This window comes from Larimichthys crocea, chromosome I (genome assembly GCF_000972845.2).
Source record: "Larimichthys crocea isolate SSNF chromosome I, L_crocea_2.0, whole genome shotgun sequence".
Lineage (NCBI taxonomy): Eukaryota > Metazoa > Chordata > Actinopteri > Sciaenidae > Larimichthys > Larimichthys crocea.
The window spans coordinates 9,992,351-10,014,108 of record NC_040011.1 but is presented as its reverse complement, the minus strand read 5'-3'; the positions used below and the strand labels follow the sequence as shown (position 1 = coordinate 10,014,108).

Below are 21,758 nucleotides of genomic sequence, written 5' to 3'. Positions count from 1 at the left end.
TGGAGGATTGGGGCCTTAGCATACGGAAACAGTGGGTTATCATAGGGGACTCTAATTTGGCCAAAATGCCCCCCTTTGAAAGCCGACACGTACAAATTGAGAGCTATCCAGGAGCCACATTAACACATGCAAAGGCGCTGATCGACAAAAGTACCACCTCCACCCATGTGGAAAAAATTATCTTGTCGTTCAGATTAAATAACAAAAACACTGTGCCAAAAACATTACTTAGCCAGCAGCTACTAGCCACAATTCAGGCTGCTGAGGCTAAATTCCCGTCGGCTGAGGTTTGGGTTCCTTTAATTAATTTTTCAGATGCCTTACCTCTGGAAGAGCAGTCCTGCCTGGCACACCTGAATGGGCTGATCCAGAAGCACTGCTGCTACATCCCAAAGCTGCAATCCAAATTATTTGCTACAGTACAAGACAAAATACACTGGACCAAAACCACAGCCAAACACATGTTGGAATACTGGATGGGTTATGTAAAATTCATGTCCCCGTAAGCCTGCATGATCAGGAGGGGTCGAAAAATGTCATGGTTTTGGCACAAAAATTTAAACTTACTCAGCCCCAATTCACATTGCTGAATAGAGGCCTCTCCTTCATCCCCAGCAGAGGGAGCCAGAGGAACATGCTGGAGCAGAGCAAATGGGATCTACAACAATATCATAGGAGAATCAAACTCAATGTTTATTTTCAAAATAAAAGAGTCAGACCTTTCATCCCTTTCACTCACAAATCTGAATGGAGCCCCCCCTTATCAAGATTACCACCAGAAGTCACAGATTTAATCAAAGCAGATTTCAATTACTTTGAAAACAATTTCCATCCGTCCGAACCCAGAGCCAACCTGAGTCACGAAGAAACTATAGCTCTGAGGGAATTGACAGAAAACAAAAACATCATTATAAAACCTGCAGATAAGGGAAGTGTGGTGGTCATAATGAACAGAGAACAGTATCTATTTGAGGGTTATAGACAATTGAATGACAAGAAATATTATTCCCCTTTAAAGGAGCCCATTTATCCTGAAACGAAAAAAATAGTTAAACAAATTATTCAGTCGTTATTAAATAAAGGATTTATTAAGAAAAAACAATATACTTACCTGGTGGGTAACCCGATCCCGAGGCCCAGACTTTTTTATCTCCTTCCCAAAATCCACAAGGAGCCCTCAAAATGGAGTGTTCCTTTTGAGATTCCGCCCGGGAGGCCCATAGTGTCGGATTGTGATAGTGAGACATATTATACAGCCCAATTTATCGACCACTACATTAATCCCTTATCCAACAAACATGTTGGATACCTTAAAGACACCTATCACTTTGTAGACACAGTCAAAAAACTTCATGTCCCCTCAGATTGCATTCTGTTTACATTAGATATAGACAGTCTGTATACTAATATTGACATAGACGAAGGCATTCAAGCTATAAAAAACATTTTTATTAAATATCCAGACAAGAATAGGCCAGACAAAGAAATTTTACAGTTACTAGAAATTAATCTCAGAAGAAATGATTTTGAATTCGACAATCATTTCTATCTACAAATTAAAGGCACTGCCATGGGAAAGAAATTTGCACCGGCATACGCAAACATCTTCATGGCCGAGTGGGAGACATCTGCCCTGGCATCCTGCAAACAGAAACCCACACATTATTATAGGTATTTAGATGACATCTGGGGGGTCTGGCCCTATTCCATGGAGGAATTTGAACAGTTTTTACTCACCTTGAATAATCACAACCCGTCCATCAAGCTGAAATCCACCACCAGCACCACGTCTGTCGACTTTCTGGATACCACCACCTACAAGGGGACAAATTTTCAACAAAACAACAAATTAGACATCAAAGTTTTTTTTAAAGAAACAGACACCCATGCTCTGCTCCATAAAAACAGCCACCATCCGAAACATACCTACAAAGGGTTATTGAAATCACAACTATTACGATTCCATAGGATTTGCACTCACCAGAGCGATTTCATGATGGCCACAAAAACACTCTTCAGAGCGTTAGCCGCCAGGGGTTATGCACGCTCCTTCAGAAGGGAGGCCCTCAAAACCTTCTTGGAGACACGGCCGACGGAGACGGGAGAGCTCCTCCCTTTCGTCACTACTTACTCCAGACCTGCAATACAATTAATTAGGAAAATCAAAGACAACTTTAATAACAAAATTATCAATCTGGACCATCTGAAAAAATACAAAATTATAGCAGCTTTTAAAGCCAAAATCAGACCACTGACCATCTCTAAACCCAGGGGTCAAGGGGAATTTTTCAAACATCTCACATGGATACACAGCCATGCAAACAAAACAGTCTTTAAGACTATGACCAGGGGAAATCCCCATTCTAAAAACTGTGTTTATTTGATCCACTGTCAGACCTGCGGGCTCCAATATGTCGGGGAGACCAAAAACACGCTCCTCCAGCGCTTCACACAACACAGATATAACATCCGTACGCGGAGAGAGACACACACACCCCTTGTCAGCCATTTCGTTTCCCATGGATGGTCGTCTGTCCGAGCCACAGTCCTCCAGAGGGATCCAGAATGGAACAACGCACAGAGAGCCCGAGCTGAGAGAGATTGGATCAAAAAATTAGGCACAATATTTCCTAAAGGTCTCAATCTAAAATAGGACTCACCTGAACCAGAACAGGATGGCCCGTGCATAGAGACTCACCCACTCTCCATGTCCTAACCCTAACCCAACCCAACCCTAACCTTGACTGTAACCCTAACCCTAATCTTAATTACTTACCTGTTTCTGACTACTTACGGTTTCCCTAATCCTAACTCAACCCTAACGGATACGTAACCTTTTTTTCTTCATTTCATTTACAATCTTTTTACTGTTTATACTCACTCTTTTAAAAAAAAAAAAAACTAGGTTTAAAAATAATTTCATACATTAAAAATAATGTCAAGAGTATTTTTAAGAATTTTGACATGTTGTAATATAATTTTATTACCAATTTGTTATATTTAAGTTCCGTGTGTTAAAATACAATTGTGAATAGTTCTAAAAAAGTTGCAAAATGATTGTATAATGTGTATGATGTGTAAAAACATAATTTTGTCATTTTTTTAATTTTTTTAAAAGTTAATTTTATGTAAAACCCTATTGTAAATAGTACCGGGAACTTACCGGAGAGTTACCGGACACGAAAAAGGGGCGGAGCCGGGTGACTGTATATAAGGAGAGGAGGAGAGCAGCAGCTCACTCTTGCTTGGACTCTGGAAGAGGATACAGAGACTTTAGCTGTGTTGTTGGTGTGCAAGGCCTGAAGAAGACCACAAACGGTCGAAACGTTGCCGGAGCACACCTTTTCATTTTATACAGTTTTTATTTTGGACAGTGTTTATTTTGTACAGTTTTTATTTTTGAATTTTGATTTTTTATTTTGTTATAAAAATTAAAAAATAATTTTTGAGTTTAAGAGGCCTGACTTTGGTTTTTAGTCGATTTAGAATTTTTTTTTATAATGGATGGCAGATGGACACTAGTCCAATACGGCAGGCGTCGCCGCCGTAACCAGCCACCTTCCCGGGACTGGGGATACGGGAGGCCCACCAGGTGGAGGGCCTGTGCACCCTTCCTTCCGCACCGGAGGGAGTATTCCCCCCATCCTAACCCAACCCTAACCCTAACCCTAGTTCCTAACCTTAATCCTAACCCCTAACTCCTAACTCTAACCTAACCCTAACCCTATCTCCCTTGAAGATGGTTGCCTACTCTGCTCAGCTCTTCGGCCCTTGACTTCCTGACCTGTTGCCCTCACCTGCTCCACCAAGCCCTGCTATGGATCCAGCCTCCTGGGGAGACTCTGCCTGTGTCATCCCTGTCTGGCCTCTGACCAAAACCTGCCTTTAAAAACAATAAACTGGTTTAACTTCGTCCATCTGCTTCCCTTGTGTGACCGCATCTGGGTTCATAGTCCACCTAGCCCTTAACAGACCAGGCATACAGGAGGTCCATCGGCTGGACAGACCGTGCACCCTCCATCCCCCATTGGAGATGGGAGACAGTCCCCTACCCTAACTCAGTGTCCGCCTCTTTGGTCCGATACCACCCGTTGTCATAGTAAAAGAGTGTCACAGGCAGTCCCTGCTCTGCCTACTCCAGCCTCCCAGTTTCCCGGCTTGTGTTTTGTCACGCCCCTAATCACCTTTTACCTGTGTATTTAAACCCATTGTTTCCTCTTCCCCAGTGCCAGATTGTTAATGTACCATGTGTCCTACTCTCCAGCGTTTTCCTTGTGTGTTTCCTGGTTTCGACCCTTGCCTGTTTTTGGACCCTGCTTTTGCCTTACCCCTTTGGATTGTTTGCCTGCCTTACCTGACTGATCTCCCATGTACTGAACCTTGGATTGTGATTAAAGACTGGTTACCTCCTGTATCTGCCTCCCAAGTCCTGCAGTTGAGTCCTGTGCCCGTGCCTTGTAACAAAGAGAATAGGAATAATTTAAACAAGGACTAAAAGCTTAGATTAAAAACTGGATAAAATATCAGAGCTGGGACAGAGCTCCTGTGAAACCTGGATAAGACTGCCAGAACTAGAATGAGCCTGTTCAATACTGTGTCATAGTCTAGTGGTGCCTTCTCCTCATTTCTTGTCATTCCACTGTTTTCCCCTCCTCTTTTGTGTCTGTCTTGTTTGTCCTTTCTCCCTGGGAGTGGACATCATGTAACGGATGTAGTAAGAACCCAAATGCAGTACACTGCACGAAGGTAATAAATGAAAGTCACTTTTATTACACTTGGCTGGTAGACAAGAAGTAGCACAGTTCAAAGCAACAGCTGAAATAGTCTCTCTGGGCACAGGGAAAGTCCAGGGGCTCTGGCTGGGGAAACCAGGCCGGCAAGCAGGTAAACAGGAGATAAAGTAGACTAACTAGGAACGAGCCGCTGGTAGTCGAGCCGTCACCATCTGGCAGAATCCAGAGGGGCCAGAAGCTGAACTCGTGGTCGGGAACAGAAGGCAGGGTCGGTTTCCGGGATTACAGTGAAACAGGTTAGTCCAAGGCAGGCAGAGTCGGCAACAAGAGATCAGTCCGGAGAAAAGTGCTGGAGAGTCTAGCATGAGCATGTAGAACAATCTGGCAGAGAGTGAGTGAGCAGAGAGGGCTTAAATACTGGCTTGATTGGTGTGGAACCAGGTGAGTCAAGCAGATGAGGGGAGTTGGTCTGATGAGGGGGGTGTGGCTGGCAGGTGAGTGGAGAGTAAATGGAAAAGTACTGAGAGGCAGGTGAGAGAGGAGCAGACTGTGACACATTGCGTCACACTGCGTTGAAGTCAAGCTGGGTTTTTGTTCTGTCTCGTCATTTCCTGTTTTATTTTTAAATTTACCTGCCCTCTCGTTTCAGATCACTTGCCCTTCCCTTGTGTGTCACCTGTTGCTGTGATTCCTGATTGTCTCCACCTGTTCCCCATTACCCATCTGTGTGTGTCTATATAGGTTCTGTGTCTCCCTTTGTCCTGTGCCAAAGTGTTTCGTCTTCTGTTCGTGCACCTAAGCCAGTTCCAAGTCTTGTCACAGTCTAAATGTGTTTGTTTGTGAGTTTTTGTTTCCACCTCGAAAGAGTGATTTTATGTTGTAATTTTCTTAGTCTAGCTTTTGTTTCATAGTGCTTAGTTTAGTTGTTTTTTCAGCCTCCCTTGGGAGAGATTTTCAGTTCCTTATGTGTATAGTATTGTCCAGCCTCCACCTTTCAGGAGAGTATTTGTTTCTTCCATCCTTTTTGATTTTGTCCCTGTCCTGGATTTGTTTCACCTATGTCTGATTAGTCCTGTCTATTTAGTTCCTGTGTTTCCTTTGTTTCCTTGTCTGTCCATTCATGGTTTCTGTTCGTTCATGGTTTCTTGGTTTCTTGGTTTCTTGGGTTCATGGTTTCATGTTTCTTGGTTTCTTGTGTATCATTCTTGAGTATCTGCCCCTGTTTCTGTTTCTTATGCTTCTGGATTATTTGCCTGTTTCTTTGAGTCTTTTGTTTGTGTCTTGCCTGGTTTTTCCCAGACGCTTTTTGGTTATTAAAATTATTTTTTGTTTACCCACACATGCTTTCATTTGGGTCCTTCTCCTGTTCCTCCCCACTCCCCGTGTGATAAATAGAGCCTGTAAAGAGGTTCCACCTCTAACTGTCCTTCTGTTTTTTTTTCTTCATACCCCATTGTGTTAATGTAAGTACATTAAATGTACATTCATACTTGTGTTTCTATACTTTAATGATTAAATTAATGAACTATGTATCTATTGTATATGTATTTATAAATATTTATTTATCCATATTAGGTTTTGTTATAAAAATAAGGAAGGGTAAGGTTAGATTTACTGAAGACTACATTAAACGTTCACATTTTAAAAATAACAAAACTGAACTCTGCTTCAGAGAAAAAACTTTATTCCTGGAAATTTACAATGAAAAAGTTCTTCACAGAGATATTAAATATATAACACTATTATAAAAGAAATGTGTTGATTTGTTACTACATATGGCTGCAGTTGTAATTGTGTGTTTATATGTGCACTACAGCTACATTCAAACAAAAGTCAAAGATGCACATTATGATGTCATCAGTTACGTAGAAGTGTGTCATTGGTTAAGGACGAATGGGTTGATGTCTTTATATGCAAGCACCCTCCATTACAATCACAATGTCAGCATTTTTCTCCCTGAAAAGAAAAATCAATATCAGGTTTTCATGAAATTCCACAAATAGCAGCTTCACAGGTTTTAAACAGACATTGTTAAATTGGTGATTGAAAAACATGGAATTTGAGTGTAAATGATCAACCTTAAAAACTGTATGACACAGACACAGAGACATGTGTCAGTATGTAACAAAGTGTGTGATACAGTGTGTAACAGAAAGTGTGTAACAGACACAATAGCCCAATTAATTTATTGCTAATAAATCTATATATTTGAGCCAGCTTTACTTCCAACAGCTACAACAACAACATATATGTAATACGTCATATACAGTAAATTGCATAAATCTGACCATCAGCAGGTTGACATGTCACTCTGATCTTGTGTTTGCTGAAAGTTTTATTACCACTGTTATTAGTTCAATAATCAGTTGAATTCATACAAATTCAAATAAACAGAAATAATCAGTCAAACTAAAGTTTTCTTGGATTTGAATAAGTAAAACAGTGAAGAATAAATCAAACACTTACAGTCTCTGAACACACAGAGAGCATTCATTTGGGTAGGTGACACCATCACTCCCGCACACTGGATCATAGTTCAGAGGACACGCTAGAGTCACGCTTATCCCCACACAGGAAGGCTGCACCAACAAAACAAACAAACAAACAATCAGATGTTATTCCATCTTTTCCACAAACATTATGTATGTTACTAAAGTCCAGACCAGATTATAAGCATTTATAGGCTCATCAAGCAGTGGGGTTTGGTTACAATGGCTGATAGGCCTTAGGGTTTCACACAAAACCTCCATAAGGAGTACATTCACAGTCAATGTAGGTGCGGCTATTCAAGAGGCTGCGTGATGAGAGTGGATACCCTTTCATGTGCCAGTTGTTTGGCTGTAATTAATTAGTGGAAAAAGGTAATGCTGAAGATAAAGAAAATCTCAGTGTAGCAAAGGCAGAAGTAAGAACACTGAATTTACCAGTTCAGTCATGTGTCTTCTGAGTTTGATCAACACACCATGGCGACAACTACTCTACCTGAACCACTTTACCAGTCTCAACTTCAATTACTTCCAAACTCTTCATGGTTCCTCACTGTATTTGTGATCTTTTAGTTCCCAATAAGCCTATACGTAGCCTGATCTTAATTCATGAGATTCATTTTTAACTTATTGCTGCCCAGTTTTTTTTGAATGTCACATTTTTGGATTATGTTTTTTTATGACGTAAGGTGACTTGAAAGAGTGCCATGAAAGAAGCCAATAACTAAAATGTTATCTTCGTCAATGTTCATTTTAGCCTATTTAATGCATGTTTGTAAAAGGTTTAACCCCAATTTGCTGCTGTGTGTGAAACATGTTGGAAATAAACAAATATTAAAGACTGAATAAAAAATATTTGTGTGAATAGAAACTGTGTTACTATATTTAAGTGTTGAAGTGAGTTTGTTAAAAACACACAACATAAAAAACTGATGGTTTTCAGCTGATTGTACATGACACTGTCAAAACACTAAAGAACTAATAAAGAAAAATCCCAATTGTGTTGATACATGTTCATCTGTAGTAGTAGAGAGTTTGTAGGATGTTTGTTTCTTTCTTTCTTACCCTCCTGTTGAGTCTGGATTCATCCTGAGCATCTGAAACAGACAGTAAAGTTTATCAGAACTGTACACCTGACCCCGACTTTTACCTGGACTACACACCTGACCCCGACTCTCAGGTTGCACCTTCAGAACTGAAGAAGGACTTGATGTTCACACACCTGACCCTGTTCACACACCTGACTTGGTCCAATCTTACCTCACCTGGTATAATCTTACCTGCACAGATGAAAGCAGCCACACTGATGAGCAGAAGAGTCCTGGCAAACATGGTGGATGTAAACTCACAAAGTGGAAAGAAATCTTCAGAGAGGAGCTTGAACCTGTCGTTTTTTCTGGCGTCTGATTGGCCGCTGATGCGTCTGTGTGACAGTCCTCTGTGGTTGTGATGTTTGGTGTTGACGTGCTGTTGTCATATAGAGGACGGGATCTGTGTTGTCGTCTGAAACCATGTGAGCTGTGTCAAAACAGAATTTGACGGCTGCCGCTCTCTTTTGTTCAGGTTTAATCTCAGGATCAACATTCTGTCTGCTCTCAAATATCGCTGACAGAGTGAAAACTCCAACACAAACACCACAGCAAAAAACAAAAACAAAAAACATATGTGGGGAATTAACTCAGTAAATACAACAGCAGAAAAACAAGCTCAAAATGCTCTAAACCCTCTGCATCACACAGTCTAGAAATGTGTAAACTTATTTAAATAAGCATGACATAAACTTTATTATTATTGTTGTTGTTGTTGTTGTTGTTACTGGTAGTACTGGTAGTAGTAGTAGTAGTAGTAAATCTGATAGACCTTTAATACTGATAATACTGTCCAAAATGCTTTACATTACTACATTATGACATGAGTACCCAGTCATGGGTCAGGCCACACCTGATTACCTTCACCCGTACCTGACTCCATCTTGCACTATTGTGACAGAACCAGTCAAAAGTTTGGACACACCTTCATTATTTTATAGTTTAGATGAGCACTGATGGATTAAGGTTATATTTTATTCATTTATTTATTTATTTTTACCACATGGTTGTATTATCATACTGTTATTTCATAGTTTTTATGTCTTCAAAAATAAAGAGGTGTAATCAAATTCTGACTTAAACTATGACAGATGTGTATAATGCATGAAGAGGAATGACTGAGGACAGTTTATTCTCCTGCAGAAGACAGTATGACACAATAACCTTCTTCTGGACTCTGCACCTAAGCGATGCCTAACAATAAACCTAAATTTAACCAGGGTTATGAAGAACAAAAATATGAAAACTAAAGTAAGAGGGAGAACAGGGACACCTAGTGGACAAAATAAAAGCCTCTGCTTCTACACATGCAATATAACTGAATTTATGAAGAAAACGCTAAGATCTCAGATCTGCAGTGCTACAGGTACACACAGACAGAAAGACACAGCTTTACATTTTGACAAACTGCACATCTGGAACCCTCTTCTTTCTCTTGACCTCCTCCATTGTCCCTCTAATCAGCATTCAGGGTCCATCTGAATTGGTCTTTACTCGTCACAGGGTTCCTGGAACAACGCCAGTATATCTGTCCATACATCAAACATCATATATCATCATCATACGCCATATATTAAACTGATGGATGAACACAAACATAGATTTACACAGGACGGACTACTGCTGACGATCTCAACGATAACTAGGTGACTGACAGGTGAGTGATGGCAGACAGGTGAGTGATGGCAGACAGGTGAGTGATGACTGACAGGTGAGTGATGGCTGACAGGTGAGTGATGGCTGACAGGTGAGTGATGGCTGACAGGTTAGTTTTGTTGTATTCGTGGTCTTTGTAGTATCTTTAAAACTCCACCACGTGGCGCTGTGCACCAGCCCGCCATAGAACTAAAGGCAGAAGAAAAAGAAGTAGACCGGAAGTGACATATGTCTTCCGGGGCGCGCGGTTCGTCACGTCGTGTCTTTGTTGGACTTTAAGATTATTTAAATAAAAACACCTGATATAAAAAATAGAAACATACAACATGTACGACCAGGACGAAGGTGAGCTGCCGAAACTTTATTAACAACGTTAGCTCCTGTTAGCTCCTGTTAGCTCACAGGCTAACGTCACTTCATAGGAAACAAACCAGCTAACGGAAGCTAAGCTAACGGAAGCTAACATGCTAATGAGAGGCTGCAGTGACGAAAACAAACGAAAGAACAGACAGACAGGCAGAGAGAGAGAGAGACAGACAGGCAGAGACAGACACAGAGACAGACAGACAGGCAGAGAGAGACAGACACAGAGAGAGAGAGACCTACACACACACACACACACACAGACCTACAGACAGACAGGCAGAGAGAGAGAGACAGACAGGCAGAGAGAGAGAGACAGACACGCAGAGAGAGAGACAGACACAGAGAGAGACAGACACAGAGAGAGACAGACACAGAGAGAGACAGACAGGCAGAGAGAGACAGACAGGCAGAGAGAGACACAGAGAGAGACAGACAGGCAGAGAGAGACAGACACAGAGAGAGAGAGACATACACACACACACACACACAGACCTACAGACAGACACAGAGAGAGACAGACACAGAGAGAGACAGACAGGCAGAGAGAGAGAGACAGGCAGAGACAGACACAGAGAGAGACAGACAGGCAGAGAGAGACAGACACAGAGAGAGACAGACACAGAGAGAGAGAGACATACACAGAGAGAGAGAGACCTACACACACACACACACACAGACATGCAGACAGACAGACAGACCTGCAGACAGACAGACAGACATGCAGGCATGCAGGGACTTCACATGATTGGTCAGTCTAATGAATATTGGTCAGTGATGGTAAATACCTGTCCTGTTTGTATGTTTGTCAGATAACCAGTACGATGAGGACGATGATGAAATCACACCAGATTTGTGGCAGGAAGCTTGTTGGATTGTCATCAGGTAAACTCACCTGGACCTCTGCTCACCTGTCCATGTGCTGTAGAGAAACCAACAGATTATTCAGAAGACGAGGTGATGATCTGCTGCTGCTCTGCAGACGTGTCAGGATGTCCACTTAGTTCCTGTCAGCCGAGGGGAGGAGGAGGAGAAGACAGAAGAGGAGAAGACAGGAGAGGAGAGGACAGGAGAGGAGAAGACAGGAGGGGAGAGGAGAAGACAGGAGGACAGGAGAGGGCAAGAGGGGGGGACAGGAGAGGAGAAGACAGGAGAGGAGAGAAGGAGAGGAGAAGACAGGAGAGGAGAAGGCAGGAGGGGAGAGGAGAAGACAGGAGGAGAGGACAGGTTGAAGATGTTAGGAAGTACAGTAGATATAGATCCTCACTGAGTGAAATGAACTGAAGTGTCAACGTGTCTGTCATGGTAAGACCTGTTTGATCCTCTGTGAAGGAAAGGAGCTTCACTGCTTCCTTTATCTCCTTTAGGACACAGGGAGCATCCCTTAGCAAAGGAAAGGAGGAGACCGCTGCAGAGAGAGTGTGTGGACATGAACATACGTGTTGACGTGATGTCACACTCTGATCATTGTGTGTTGTGTTGTTGCCTGTGTTCTCTGCGTTCACACACAGAGTCCAAACTGTTTGGAACTGTGCCATCCAGCGTCCTGCAGATCCTCATGAAGTCACTGCTGATTATGGATCAGAACTTGTTAACGTGTGTGTGTGTGGACAGGAGGCTAAGCGACCATTCTCACTGTGACACTTTGTTTACATTCATCTTTATATATCCTGCAAACAACACGCAGAAACCAACATCCAACATGGAGCTGTTTGTAGTCGTTTAGGACGAATATTTAGGAAAGGACTCGGTACCCTCTCTCTGTTGTGTTACAGCTCTTATTTTGAAGAAGCTCTGTCTGTTGTGTTACAGCTCTTATTTTGACGAGAAGGGTCTGGTGCGTCAGCAGCTGGATTCGTTCGATGAGTTCATCCAAATGTCGGTTCAGAGGATCGTGGAGGATGCTCCGCCCATCGACCTGCAGGCTGAAGCTCAACACACCTCAGGAGAGGTGGAGGAACCGGTGAGGACTGAATACGTGTTCCATAGCACATGTAATGTGTTCAAACAACAAGTAACAGGTTCTGTCATCACTCTGACCTGTGCTTTGTGTTTCAGCCTCGTTACCTGCTGAAGTTTGAGCAGATCTACCTGTCCAAGCCCACCCACTGGGAGAGAGACGGAGCTCCGTCCCCCATGATGCCCAATGAAGCCCGACTGAGAAACCTCACGTAGGTCTCTCCTGGTCTCTTTTGTTATCTCCTGGTCTCTTTTGTTATCTCCTGGTCTCTCTTGGTCTCTTTTGTTATCTCCTGGTCTCTTTTGTTATCTCCTGGTCTCTATTGGTCTCTTTTGTTATCTCCTGGTCTCTATTGGTCTCTTTTGTTCTCTCCTGGTTTCTTTTGGTCTCTCCTGGTCTCTTTTGTTCTCTCCTGGTCTCTTTTGGTCTCTCCTGGTCTCTTTTGGTCTCTCTTGGTCTCTTTTGTTTTCTCCTGGTCTCTCTTGGTCTCTTTTGTTATCTCCTGGTCTCTCTTGGTTTCTTTTCTTTTCTCCTGGTCTCTTTTGTTCTCTCCTGGTCTCTCTTTGTCTCTTCTGGTCTCCTTTGTTGTCTCTTGGTCTCACCTGGTACCTCTTGGTCTCTTCTGGTCTCTTTTGTTGTCTCTTGGTCTCTCATGGTCTCTCTTGGTCTCACTGTGTGTACCCCCCCACAGGTACTCAGCCCCCCTTTATGTAGACATCACAAAGACCATCATAAAGGAGGGTGAGGAGCAGCTGCAGACTCAGCACCAGAAGACCTTCATTGGTAAAATTCCCATCATGCTTCGCTCCACCTACTGTCTGCTGAGCGGCCTGACGGACAGAGATCTCTGTGAGCTCAACGAGTGTCCACTCGACCCTGGAGGTTATTTCATCATCAATGGCTCCGAGAAGGTACGCTCTGACATCATGACGCACCATGTGATATTATGCTAAGCTAAGCTACTAGAGAGATAGATTGATCTGATTTCTGTGTTTTCATGTTGATCTAAGATCAGGTGTGTTGGTGCTTTTCCTCTTCAAACTGCTCCCCCTGCTGGTTTTCAGGTGCTCATTGCTCAGGAAAAGATGGCCACCAACACGGTGTACGTGTTCGCCAAGAAGGACTCAAAGTACGCCTACACAGGCGAGTGCCGGTCCTGTTTGGAGAACTCGTCCCGTCCCACCAGCACAATCTGGGTCAGCATGATGGCCAGAGGAGGACAGGTGAGTCCTGATGTTTACCTGGAAACAGGATACATATATTGTATCAAATGTATGTCTGATCAACTTACTGATAATTAGGGATGTTACTTTGCTTCTCACTGTGGTGGCGGCTAATATGCTGCTGCATGTTGCTCGTGTTGCCTCTATATGTTGCATGCTGTTTTGGTTTTGTCTGTCCGTTTCTCACGGTTGTATTTGTGTATATAGGGAATCTAAAATGCTCCACACAGGTGATTTCAAACTGCTCGGTGCATCCTCTGTTTCAAAGCTATTTTCTACCGTTGCCATGTCTTCCCTCACTCTGTGCTCCGTACCTACGTAGTGACGTTAGTCACGTGACTTGACGTCTGACGTTGAACAAATGAATCACCAACCAGTGACTGTTTTTAAGAAAACGTAAGAAAAAGAACATATCCTACTTCTCTCGCATTCGTAAAGAATCGCGATTCATTTTTTTCTGTCAACCAGTGAATCGTCACGCATTTGTACCGATTTTTTTTTTAATCGTGTCACGATGCATCGTTACATCCTTACTGATTATTGATCGTCTCTTTCAGGGAGTGAAGAAGAGTGCGATTGGTCAGAGGATTGTGTCCACATTGCCCTACATCAGACAGGAAGTTCCCATCATCATTGTGTTTCGAGCGCTGGGTTTCGTGTCAGACAGAGACATCTTGGAACACATCATCTACGACTTTGACGACCCTGAGATGATGGAGATGGTCAGTCTGATGATCAGTTAATCAGCAAATAAACACAAATGATTCCCGCTAACACTGTTATGACAGTTTAGAAAGTCCGCTGGACATTTTTATGGAACTTTAAAGGTTTATTATGTGTGTTTAACTATGATGTCAGCAGTGATGTCACTGTGTTTCTAGGTGAAGCCATCTCTGGACGAAGCGTTTGTGATCCAGGAGCAGAACGTGGCATTGAACTTTATCGGCTCCAGAGGAGCGAAACCTGGTGTGACGAAAGAACGAAGAATCAAATACGCCAAAGAAGTCCTGCAGAAGGAGATGCTGCCGCATGTCGGAGTCAGCGACTTCTGTGAGACCAAGAAGGCTTACTTCTTAGGGTGAGTCCTACCTACCTCAGGATACCTGTACAGGTGATCTACAGGTGTCTGTGGGAGAAGGCTTACTTCTTAGGGTAAGTCTGTCAGTGTTGTTGTATTTAACCTGGTGTGTTACTATGTTATCAGGTACATGGTCCACAGGTTACTGCTGGCGGCTCTTGGCAGGCGAGAGCTGGACGACAGAGATCACTATGGCAACAAGAGGCTGGACCTTGCTGGACCGCTGTTAGCGTTCCTGTTCAGAGGGTGGGGCTTTGTCCATCAATTATCATCACCTTTAACCACGACTCACTCACCTGTAATAATCAGTACACACAGACAGTGAACAGACATTCACTGAAGACATCAAACTGAAGTAACATCTGAAATATTTCCAATAAAAATTACTTTAAAGTAAATTCACTGCAGATTCAGATAAATCAGGTTGTATCTGCCTGAATTTAAAATATAAAATTATATAATCACAATAAACACTTTTTTTCAGCATGTTTAAGAACCTGCTGAAGGAGATCCGGATTTACGCCCAGAAGTTCATCGACAGAGGAAAAGATTTCAATCTGGAGCTCGCCATTAAAACCAGAATTATCTCAGATGGCCTGAAGTACTCTTTGGCTACCGGAAACTGGGGTGACGTAAAGAAAGCTCACCAGGCCCGAGCGGGAGTGTCACAGGTGAGAATACCTGTCTCTATCTGAAACTTGTAAAGAAGTGTGACGTTCATTGAACAAACCAATGTGGTTTATAAGTTTGGCTGAAGACAGGTCACAGCTCAGAAGTCCGACATCAGTCTACGATATGAACACATTAAATCTTTACTCATGTCAGAACAACCTTCAGTTTATACTGAATCTTCATCAGAGATGGTCTCTGTCTGTATCACAATGTACTGAGCTCAGCATGTCATTGTGTTATTTTTCTGTTTGTAGGTGTTAAACCGTCTAACATTCGCATCCACTTTGTCTCACCTCCGTCGAGTCAACTCTCCGATCGGCAGAGACGGCAAACTGGCAAAACCGAGACAGCTGCACAACACACTGTGGGGGATGGTGTGTCCGGCCGAGACTCCTGAGGTAAAAACACCACAAATTATTTTAAAACTCACAGGAGCCCCAAAAATGTCTGTACACACAAACCACCAATACGACCATAGGACAGCTGTCAGTCGGTGGACGTTTATTTTTTTTGTTTCAAAACACAAACATGAAGTCATTCAGTCATGTTGAATAATATACATAGGAGTATTGGTCACAGGATGATACGCTTTCATTTACAATTATGTTTACTACAGTTTCAGCTGTCACACTCTGCATCAGCTAAATATGTAACCCATTTATATTCTCCCAGTATTCTTTCCCTTTTCCTTCTGTAATCTCAAACTAAATGTTATGCGTTCCATACTGTATATAATATTTATTATATTTTTCCACTGGTTCAAGGTGGGAGGTTCTCTAGGAAGCCAGCATCTAGTTATTGCCTTTTTACTTTCTGCCATAAGAATTACCGGCTGCATTACCAAGTGAGCTAAACAACACACTGGTTGTATTGTATTGTTACTTATGCAGAAAAGAATATTTTATTGCAGTGGACTGGTGTAAAAGTACCAACTGTTATAGGCTGGCAAACAGTTGTGTTTGATCTAGTGCCAGTAGAGTATGTTACATGTATATTACATTTAAAACAGACCAGTTCTGTAAAGTGTGGGAACCCTATTTGAACTATGTAGAGTCTGGTGGCTCTAATATCATGCTGCAGGGATTTTCTTGATTGCTCGTACCGCACATTAATACAGTATATTTATATGGAGCTGAGCTGGTGGTCTGTTTTTTTTTTTTAATTATTATGAGTATTATTATTATTATTGTTATTGTTATTGTTGTAGTTGTTTTTGTTTTGTTTGTTTGTTTTTTATTTTTGGAACCAGATATGTAACCAAATTTTAATAGTAAAAAATTAAAAAAAAAAAAAAAAAAATCAGCCATGTTGACAACTGATTAACAAACTATGTTTCAGGGTCACGCTGTGGGTCTGGTGAAGAACTTGGCCCTCATGGCCTACATCTCTGTGGGCTCTCAGCCATCCCCCATCCTGGAGTTTCTGGAGGAGTGGAGTATGGAGAACCTGGAGGAAATCTCACCTGCTGCCATTGCCGAGTCAGTCACTTCAGCTTCATTTATTTTACATCTCGTCTGTGTCTTTAGTCTGACTCAGCTGTTCATTCGTCTGTAAAACAAACTCATCTGCAGAGGGCATCATCACTTTTTAGTCACAACAAAAAATAGATAGTTCAACCAAACATCACCATCTTGATATGTCACTAACATCATAGATTATCAGTGATCAAACACTCAACATTTAAATGACTGTATATGTGACATTATGTTTGTTTTATTTGTCTTTTAATTTTTTTAGTGCCACTAAGATCTTTGTGAATGGCTGTTGGGTCGGAATCCACAAAGATCCTGAACAGTTGATGAACACGCTGAGGAAACTCCGCAGGCAGATGGACATCATCGTCTCCGAGGTAACCAAAACACACAACAACAACAGTCACATTCATTGTCTGTTGAATTTGATGATGAGAAACAATCAGCTAAGATTTTCTGAACATTTCAGGTGTCGATGATCAGAGACATCAGAGAGCGTGAGATCAGAATCTACACCGACGCCGGACGAATTTGCAGACCGCTGCTGATCGTCGAGAAACAAAAGCTACTGCTGAAGAGACGACACATCGACCAGCTGAAGGAGAGAGAGTACAACAACTACAGGTGAGATGCAAGATTAATCCTAACCTTTCACCCCATCACACACTGATGGTTCAGCCTTCGGGTGCAGTTTGGGGTCCGATATTACATTAAGTACATTTCAAAATGAGTTGTATATCAAACCACCGCTCTGCCTCCTGAGCCACAGTCGTGAAGTTGAATTAATGTTTGTTTGTTTGTTTGTCTGGCGGTTAGCTGGCAGGACTTGGTGGCAAGTGGCGTGGTGGAGTACATTGACACTCTGGAGGAGGAGACTGTGATGCTCGCCATGACCCCTGATGACCTCCAGGAAAAGGGTGTGGCCTATTGCTCCACCTACACACACTGTGAGATCCACCCGTCCATGATCCTGGGAGTCTGTGCCTCCATCATCCCCTTCCCTGACCACAACCAGGTACAAACACATAAAACAAACTAAGAGTTACGTAGACATGGCTCTTTGAATTATGGATGACCACCAGAGGAAGTGCTTTAGAGAGTGTAATTCGAACAAACTTATATGTGACCTGGGATGCCCAAATATTTCAACCAAGAGTATATTTCAACCATTGACTTCATTGTCTCTTTTAGCTTAGCTATAAAAAGATCCCGGGTAGATATTTCATGACATTTCTCATATACACTACATCAACTCAGGTCACGTGACTTTGTTGATATTATGTACTAGAACTGCCTGTGACAGACTACATCCAGTGTCAAGCACTGCCTCTGGTGGTCAGGAAGAATGAAAATAGGACTTTGTGATCATAGCCAGGTTGGGCCTCACTTCACATTTTATGAGGAGAAAACAGAAGCTGTGTGAAGTTCTGAGAAATAAATGGAAAGTAAAAAACATTAACGACATGCTAAAGAGGATGGTGATCGACGATGTTAACACTGTTCTCGTTATTCAGTCTCCCAGGAACACGTACCAGTCTGCTATGGGTAAACAGGCCATGGGCGTCTACATCACCAACTTCCATGTACGAATGGACACACTGGCTCATGTGTTGTACTACCCCCAGAAACCCCTGGTTACGACCCGATCCATGGAGTACCTACGCTTCAGAGAGCTGCCTGCAGGTAACACCCATAAGGTCTGACAGATGATTGGTGCAGGCAGTTGGACCGATGATCCGTACAGTGTTTTCTGCGATCTGTAGAGCCTGGGCTACGGACTTCTGACACTTTTTTTGTTTTTAAGGTATCAACTCCATCGTGGCGATTGCCTCTTACACGGGGTACAACCAGGAGGACTCTGTGATCATGAACAGGTCAGCCGTGGATCGAGGCTTCTTCAGGTGAGTTGATAACTTCTTCAGGTCAGTCATGTTAGTTTGAGTCTGTTTGTGCCTTAAAGCTGTTGTCTCCCTGCAGGTCTGTTTTCTATCGATCCTACAAAGAGCAGGAGTCTAAGAAAGGTTTTGATCAGGAGGAGATCTTCGAGAAGCCGACTCGTGAAACCTGCCAGGGTGAGAAACACTAAATATACTCAAATATTTAAACACAAACTCGCTGATGTCTGAAGAGTTGTAGTCTGGTGCTTGCATAGTATGAAAACACCTGTCAGTCATCTCAGGTGTGATAGCAGCGTGCACTCTGTGGTGGGTGGGGCTAATCTGACATCACAGATTGAGGAAAAAATTAAAATTGTTCTCAGGTATGAGACACGCCATCTACGACAAGCTGGACGATGATGGGCTCATTGCACCCGGCGTTCGAGTCTCCGGTGAGGACGTGATCATCGGAAAGACCGTGACACTGCCGGAGAACGATGATGAGTTGGACAGCACCAATCGGCGCTACACCAAAAGAGACTGCAGCACCTTTCTGAGAACCAGCGAGACCGGCATTGTGGACCAGGTGATGGTGACACTGAACCAGGAGGGCTACAAGTTCTGCAAGATCAGGGTAAGAGGACGCCAAACCACACCTGATGGGAACACCTGAGATAGCTGACATTCTTTATGAAGTTTATCTATTTTTCATGCAGGTCCGCTCAGTCCGAATTCCACAGATTGGAGACAAGTTCGCCAGCCGACACGGACAGAAAGGAACCTGTGGGATCCAGTACAGACAGGAGGTAAACAGGAAGTCAACAGAGGGGGGGGAACAGGAAGTCATCAGAGGGGGGGAAACAGGAAGTCATCAGAGGGGGGTAAACAGGAAGTCAACAGACAGTAAACAGGAAGTCAACACATAGAAGGTAAACAGGAAGTCAACAGGCAGTAAACAGGAAGTCAACACATAGAAGGTAAACAGGAAGTCAACAGACAGGCTGGGGTAAACAGGAAGTCAACAGACAGGAGGTAAACAGGAAGTCATACAGGGTAAATATGTTGGGTGTGTTTTGTTTTGAAGGACATGCCGTTCACCTGTGAAGGAATCACACCTGACATCATCATCAACCCTCATGCTATCCCGTCCAGAATGACAGTCGGCCATCTGATCGAGTGTCTGCAGGGAAAGGTAGTAATCAATAACACCTGTACTGTTATGTACCTGATGACTCATAATCAATAATCAATGTGAAGAGGTGGTAATAATTAGAATGTGCCGATAATAAAGATTAATTATGTGTGTGGGTTTTTGACCCCCTGCCTGTGACTTGCAGATTCATTTACATATTAAATTTTTGTTTGTCTTGTTTCAGGTTTCTGCGAATAAAGGTGAGATCGGTGACGCCACGCCGTTCAATGACGCCGTCAACGTGCAGAAAGTGTCAAACCTGCTGTCTGAATACGGATATCACCTGAGAGGAAATGAGGTCACTCACATGAAGCACCACACGAACACTGACGAGTTTGTTTATGGTGAATCATGAAAGATTGATTTGTTTTCTGCTACAGAGGTCTGTTTGATTAGAACACATCTTTAAGTTTCATGTTGTTGGTCCTATCAGACACACTAACCCTGAACCACATGTAGCTCAGATCTATGTTCAGTCCAGAAACTTGCGAACTGTTCGACTCTGATTCTGCTGGAGTTGATTATTGGTCATTAATCTGTGATCAGGTTCTGTATAACGGGTTCACGGGGAGGAAGCTGACGTCTCAGATCTTCATCGGCCCGACTTATTATCAGCGTCTGAAGCACATGGTGGACGATAAGATCCACTCGAGGGCTCGAGGTCCGGTCCAGATCCTCAACAGGCAGCCAATGGAGGGACGATCACGGTAAGTGAGATATTTCTTTAACTCTATCACCTGTGTGTCTCTGTCTCATGTGTGTCTCACCTGTGTCTCTTTCTCACCTGTGTGTCTCTCAGTGATGGCGGTCTACGTTTCGGGGAGATGGAGCGTGACTGTCAGATCGCTCACGGAGCAGCTCAGTTTCTCAGAGAGCGTCTGTTCGAGGCATCTGATCCATATCAAGTTCACGTGTGTAACCTGTGTGGACTGATGGCCATCGCCAACACACGGACACACACGTATGAGTGTCGGGGCTGCCGCAACAAGACACAGGTAAACACAGTCAACAACCAATCACAGCAAGACACAGGTAAACACAGTCAGCAACCAATCACAAGACAGGTGAAATACAGTCAGCAACCAATCACAAGACAGGTAAAACACAGTCAGCAACCAATCACAAGACAGGTGAAACACAGTCAGCAACCAATCACAAGACAGGTAAACACAGTCAACAACCAGTCACAACGAGACACCGGTGAACACAGTCAACAACCAATCACAACAAGACACCGGTGAACACAGTCAACATCCAATCACAACAAGACACAGGTGAACACAGTCAGCAACCAATCACAACAAGACACAGGTGAACACAGTCAGCAACCAATCAACACTTTTCAGTAGTCAGTGTGGGAAACGTCTGAATGATATCTCTAACAGCTCACCATACATGTCTGTCTGTCTGTCCATTCATCAGATCTCTCTGGTCCGGATGCCATACGCCTGTAAGCTTCTCTTCCAGGAGTTAATGTCGATGAGCATCGCTCCTCGCATGATGACATCATAGAGTGGCTCAGCCAATCACGCATCGTCTTACAGACTTTAAGGATGACATCAGTAGCAGGAAGTTTGATGCTTTTATAGTTTCATGTTGTCTGTTTGTTTTTGTAAAAGTACAATAAATTTTTCTCTGAACATTGGTCACATGAGTCATCTTCTGAGTCCTCATTGGTTGGTCAGTCGCATAATCAGGTAAACAACCTGCAACTCTTAATCCCGTTAGCTCATTTTGCTTTGATCTGTTAGTGATACATTAACTGATGGTGATAAATAAATAAATTCATGGACACACAACACTTTGACTGTAGAAAACCAGCAGTTAGCTTGGACTGGGAGAGTTAAATCACTCACTTCATTTATCAATTAAAAACTGATCATGCTTAGTTTGTCCAAACGATTTAAAGTAAAGTTTGTTTTTAACTGTTGAACAAAACAAGACTTGATGAGGATTGT

General features: G+C 42.9%; 2 protein-coding genes and 1 long non-coding RNA gene across 4 annotated transcripts; 1 reads left to right on the top strand and 2 right to left on the bottom strand.

Annotated features, from left to right (window-relative positions):
• Window positions 1–1,168: 1,168 nt before the first annotated feature.
• Window positions 1,169–2,586, bottom strand: LOC109140976 (uncharacterized). Of its 2 annotated transcripts, XR_003463348.1 has the most exons (4): window positions 2,496–2,586; window positions 1,982–2,138; window positions 1,738–1,815; window positions 1,169–1,641 (listed from the first exon to the last, which is right to left on the bottom strand). It is a non-coding gene; the product is annotated as an uncharacterized LOC109140976 (long non-coding RNA). The 2 variants fall into 2 exon arrangements; XR_003463345.1 differs by lacking the exon at window positions 2,496–2,586 and having other exon boundaries at window positions 1,982–2,218.
• Window positions 2,587–6,448: 3,862 nt separating this feature from the next.
• Window positions 6,449–8,906, bottom strand: LOC104939445 (probable pancreatic secretory proteinase inhibitor). The gene is made up of 4 exons (XM_010755990.3): window positions 8,500–8,906; window positions 8,285–8,316; window positions 7,200–7,312; window positions 6,449–6,689 (listed from the first exon to the last, which is right to left on the bottom strand). Exons 1-4 carry the CDS (start codon window positions 8,549–8,551, stop codon window positions 6,641–6,643), a joined length of 246 nt encoding a protein of 81 aa, XP_010754292.1. The 5' UTR covers window positions 8,552–8,906; the 3' UTR covers window positions 6,449–6,640.
• A 1,252-nt stretch (window positions 8,907–10,158) lies between these two features.
• On the top strand, window positions 10,159–21,449 carry polr2b (RNA polymerase II subunit B). Its single transcript, XM_010755991.3, has 25 exons — window positions 10,159–10,308; window positions 11,139–11,211; window positions 12,139–12,289; window positions 12,385–12,497; window positions 12,978–13,197; window positions 13,351–13,509; window positions 14,067–14,231; window positions 14,391–14,587; window positions 14,714–14,833; window positions 15,072–15,258; window positions 15,514–15,657; window positions 16,598–16,737; window positions 16,997–17,108; window positions 17,201–17,355; window positions 17,548–17,746; window positions 18,246–18,414; window positions 18,536–18,632; window positions 18,709–18,803; window positions 18,992–19,242; window positions 19,325–19,414; window positions 19,693–19,800; window positions 19,985–20,098; window positions 20,347–20,507; window positions 20,600–20,795; window positions 21,223–21,449. Exons 1-25 carry the CDS (start codon window positions 10,290–10,292, stop codon window positions 21,310–21,312), a joined length of 3,525 nt encoding a protein of 1,174 aa, XP_010754293.1. The 5' UTR covers window positions 10,159–10,289; the 3' UTR covers window positions 21,313–21,449.
• Window positions 21,450–21,758: the final 309 nt, after the last annotated feature.

Excerpts from the sequence above, each read along its gene's own strand:
- LOC104939445 (XM_010755990.3), bottom strand. The coding sequence starts at position 8,551 with ATGTTTGCCAGGACTCTTCTGCTCATCAGTGTGGCTGCTTTCATCTGT. Across the intron at positions 7,313-8,284 it reads AATCCAGACTCAACAGGAGG|CCTTCCTGTGTGGGGATAAG; the intron begins GTAAGAAAGAAA and ends TTGTTGGTGCAG. Across the intron at positions 6,690-7,199 it reads TCTCTGTGTGTTCAGAGACT|GGAGAAAAATGCTGACATTG; the intron begins GTAAGTGTTTGA and ends TTTTCTTTTCAG.
- polr2b (XM_010755991.3), top strand. Across the intron at positions 17,356-17,547 it reads AGAGAGTACAACAACTACAG|CTGGCAGGACTTGGTGGCAA; the intron begins GTGAGATGCAAG and ends TCTGGCGGTTAG. Across the intron at positions 20,796-21,222 it reads GCTGCCGCAACAAGACACAG|ATCTCTCTGGTCCGGATGCC; the intron begins GTAAACACAGTC and ends TCCATTCATCAG.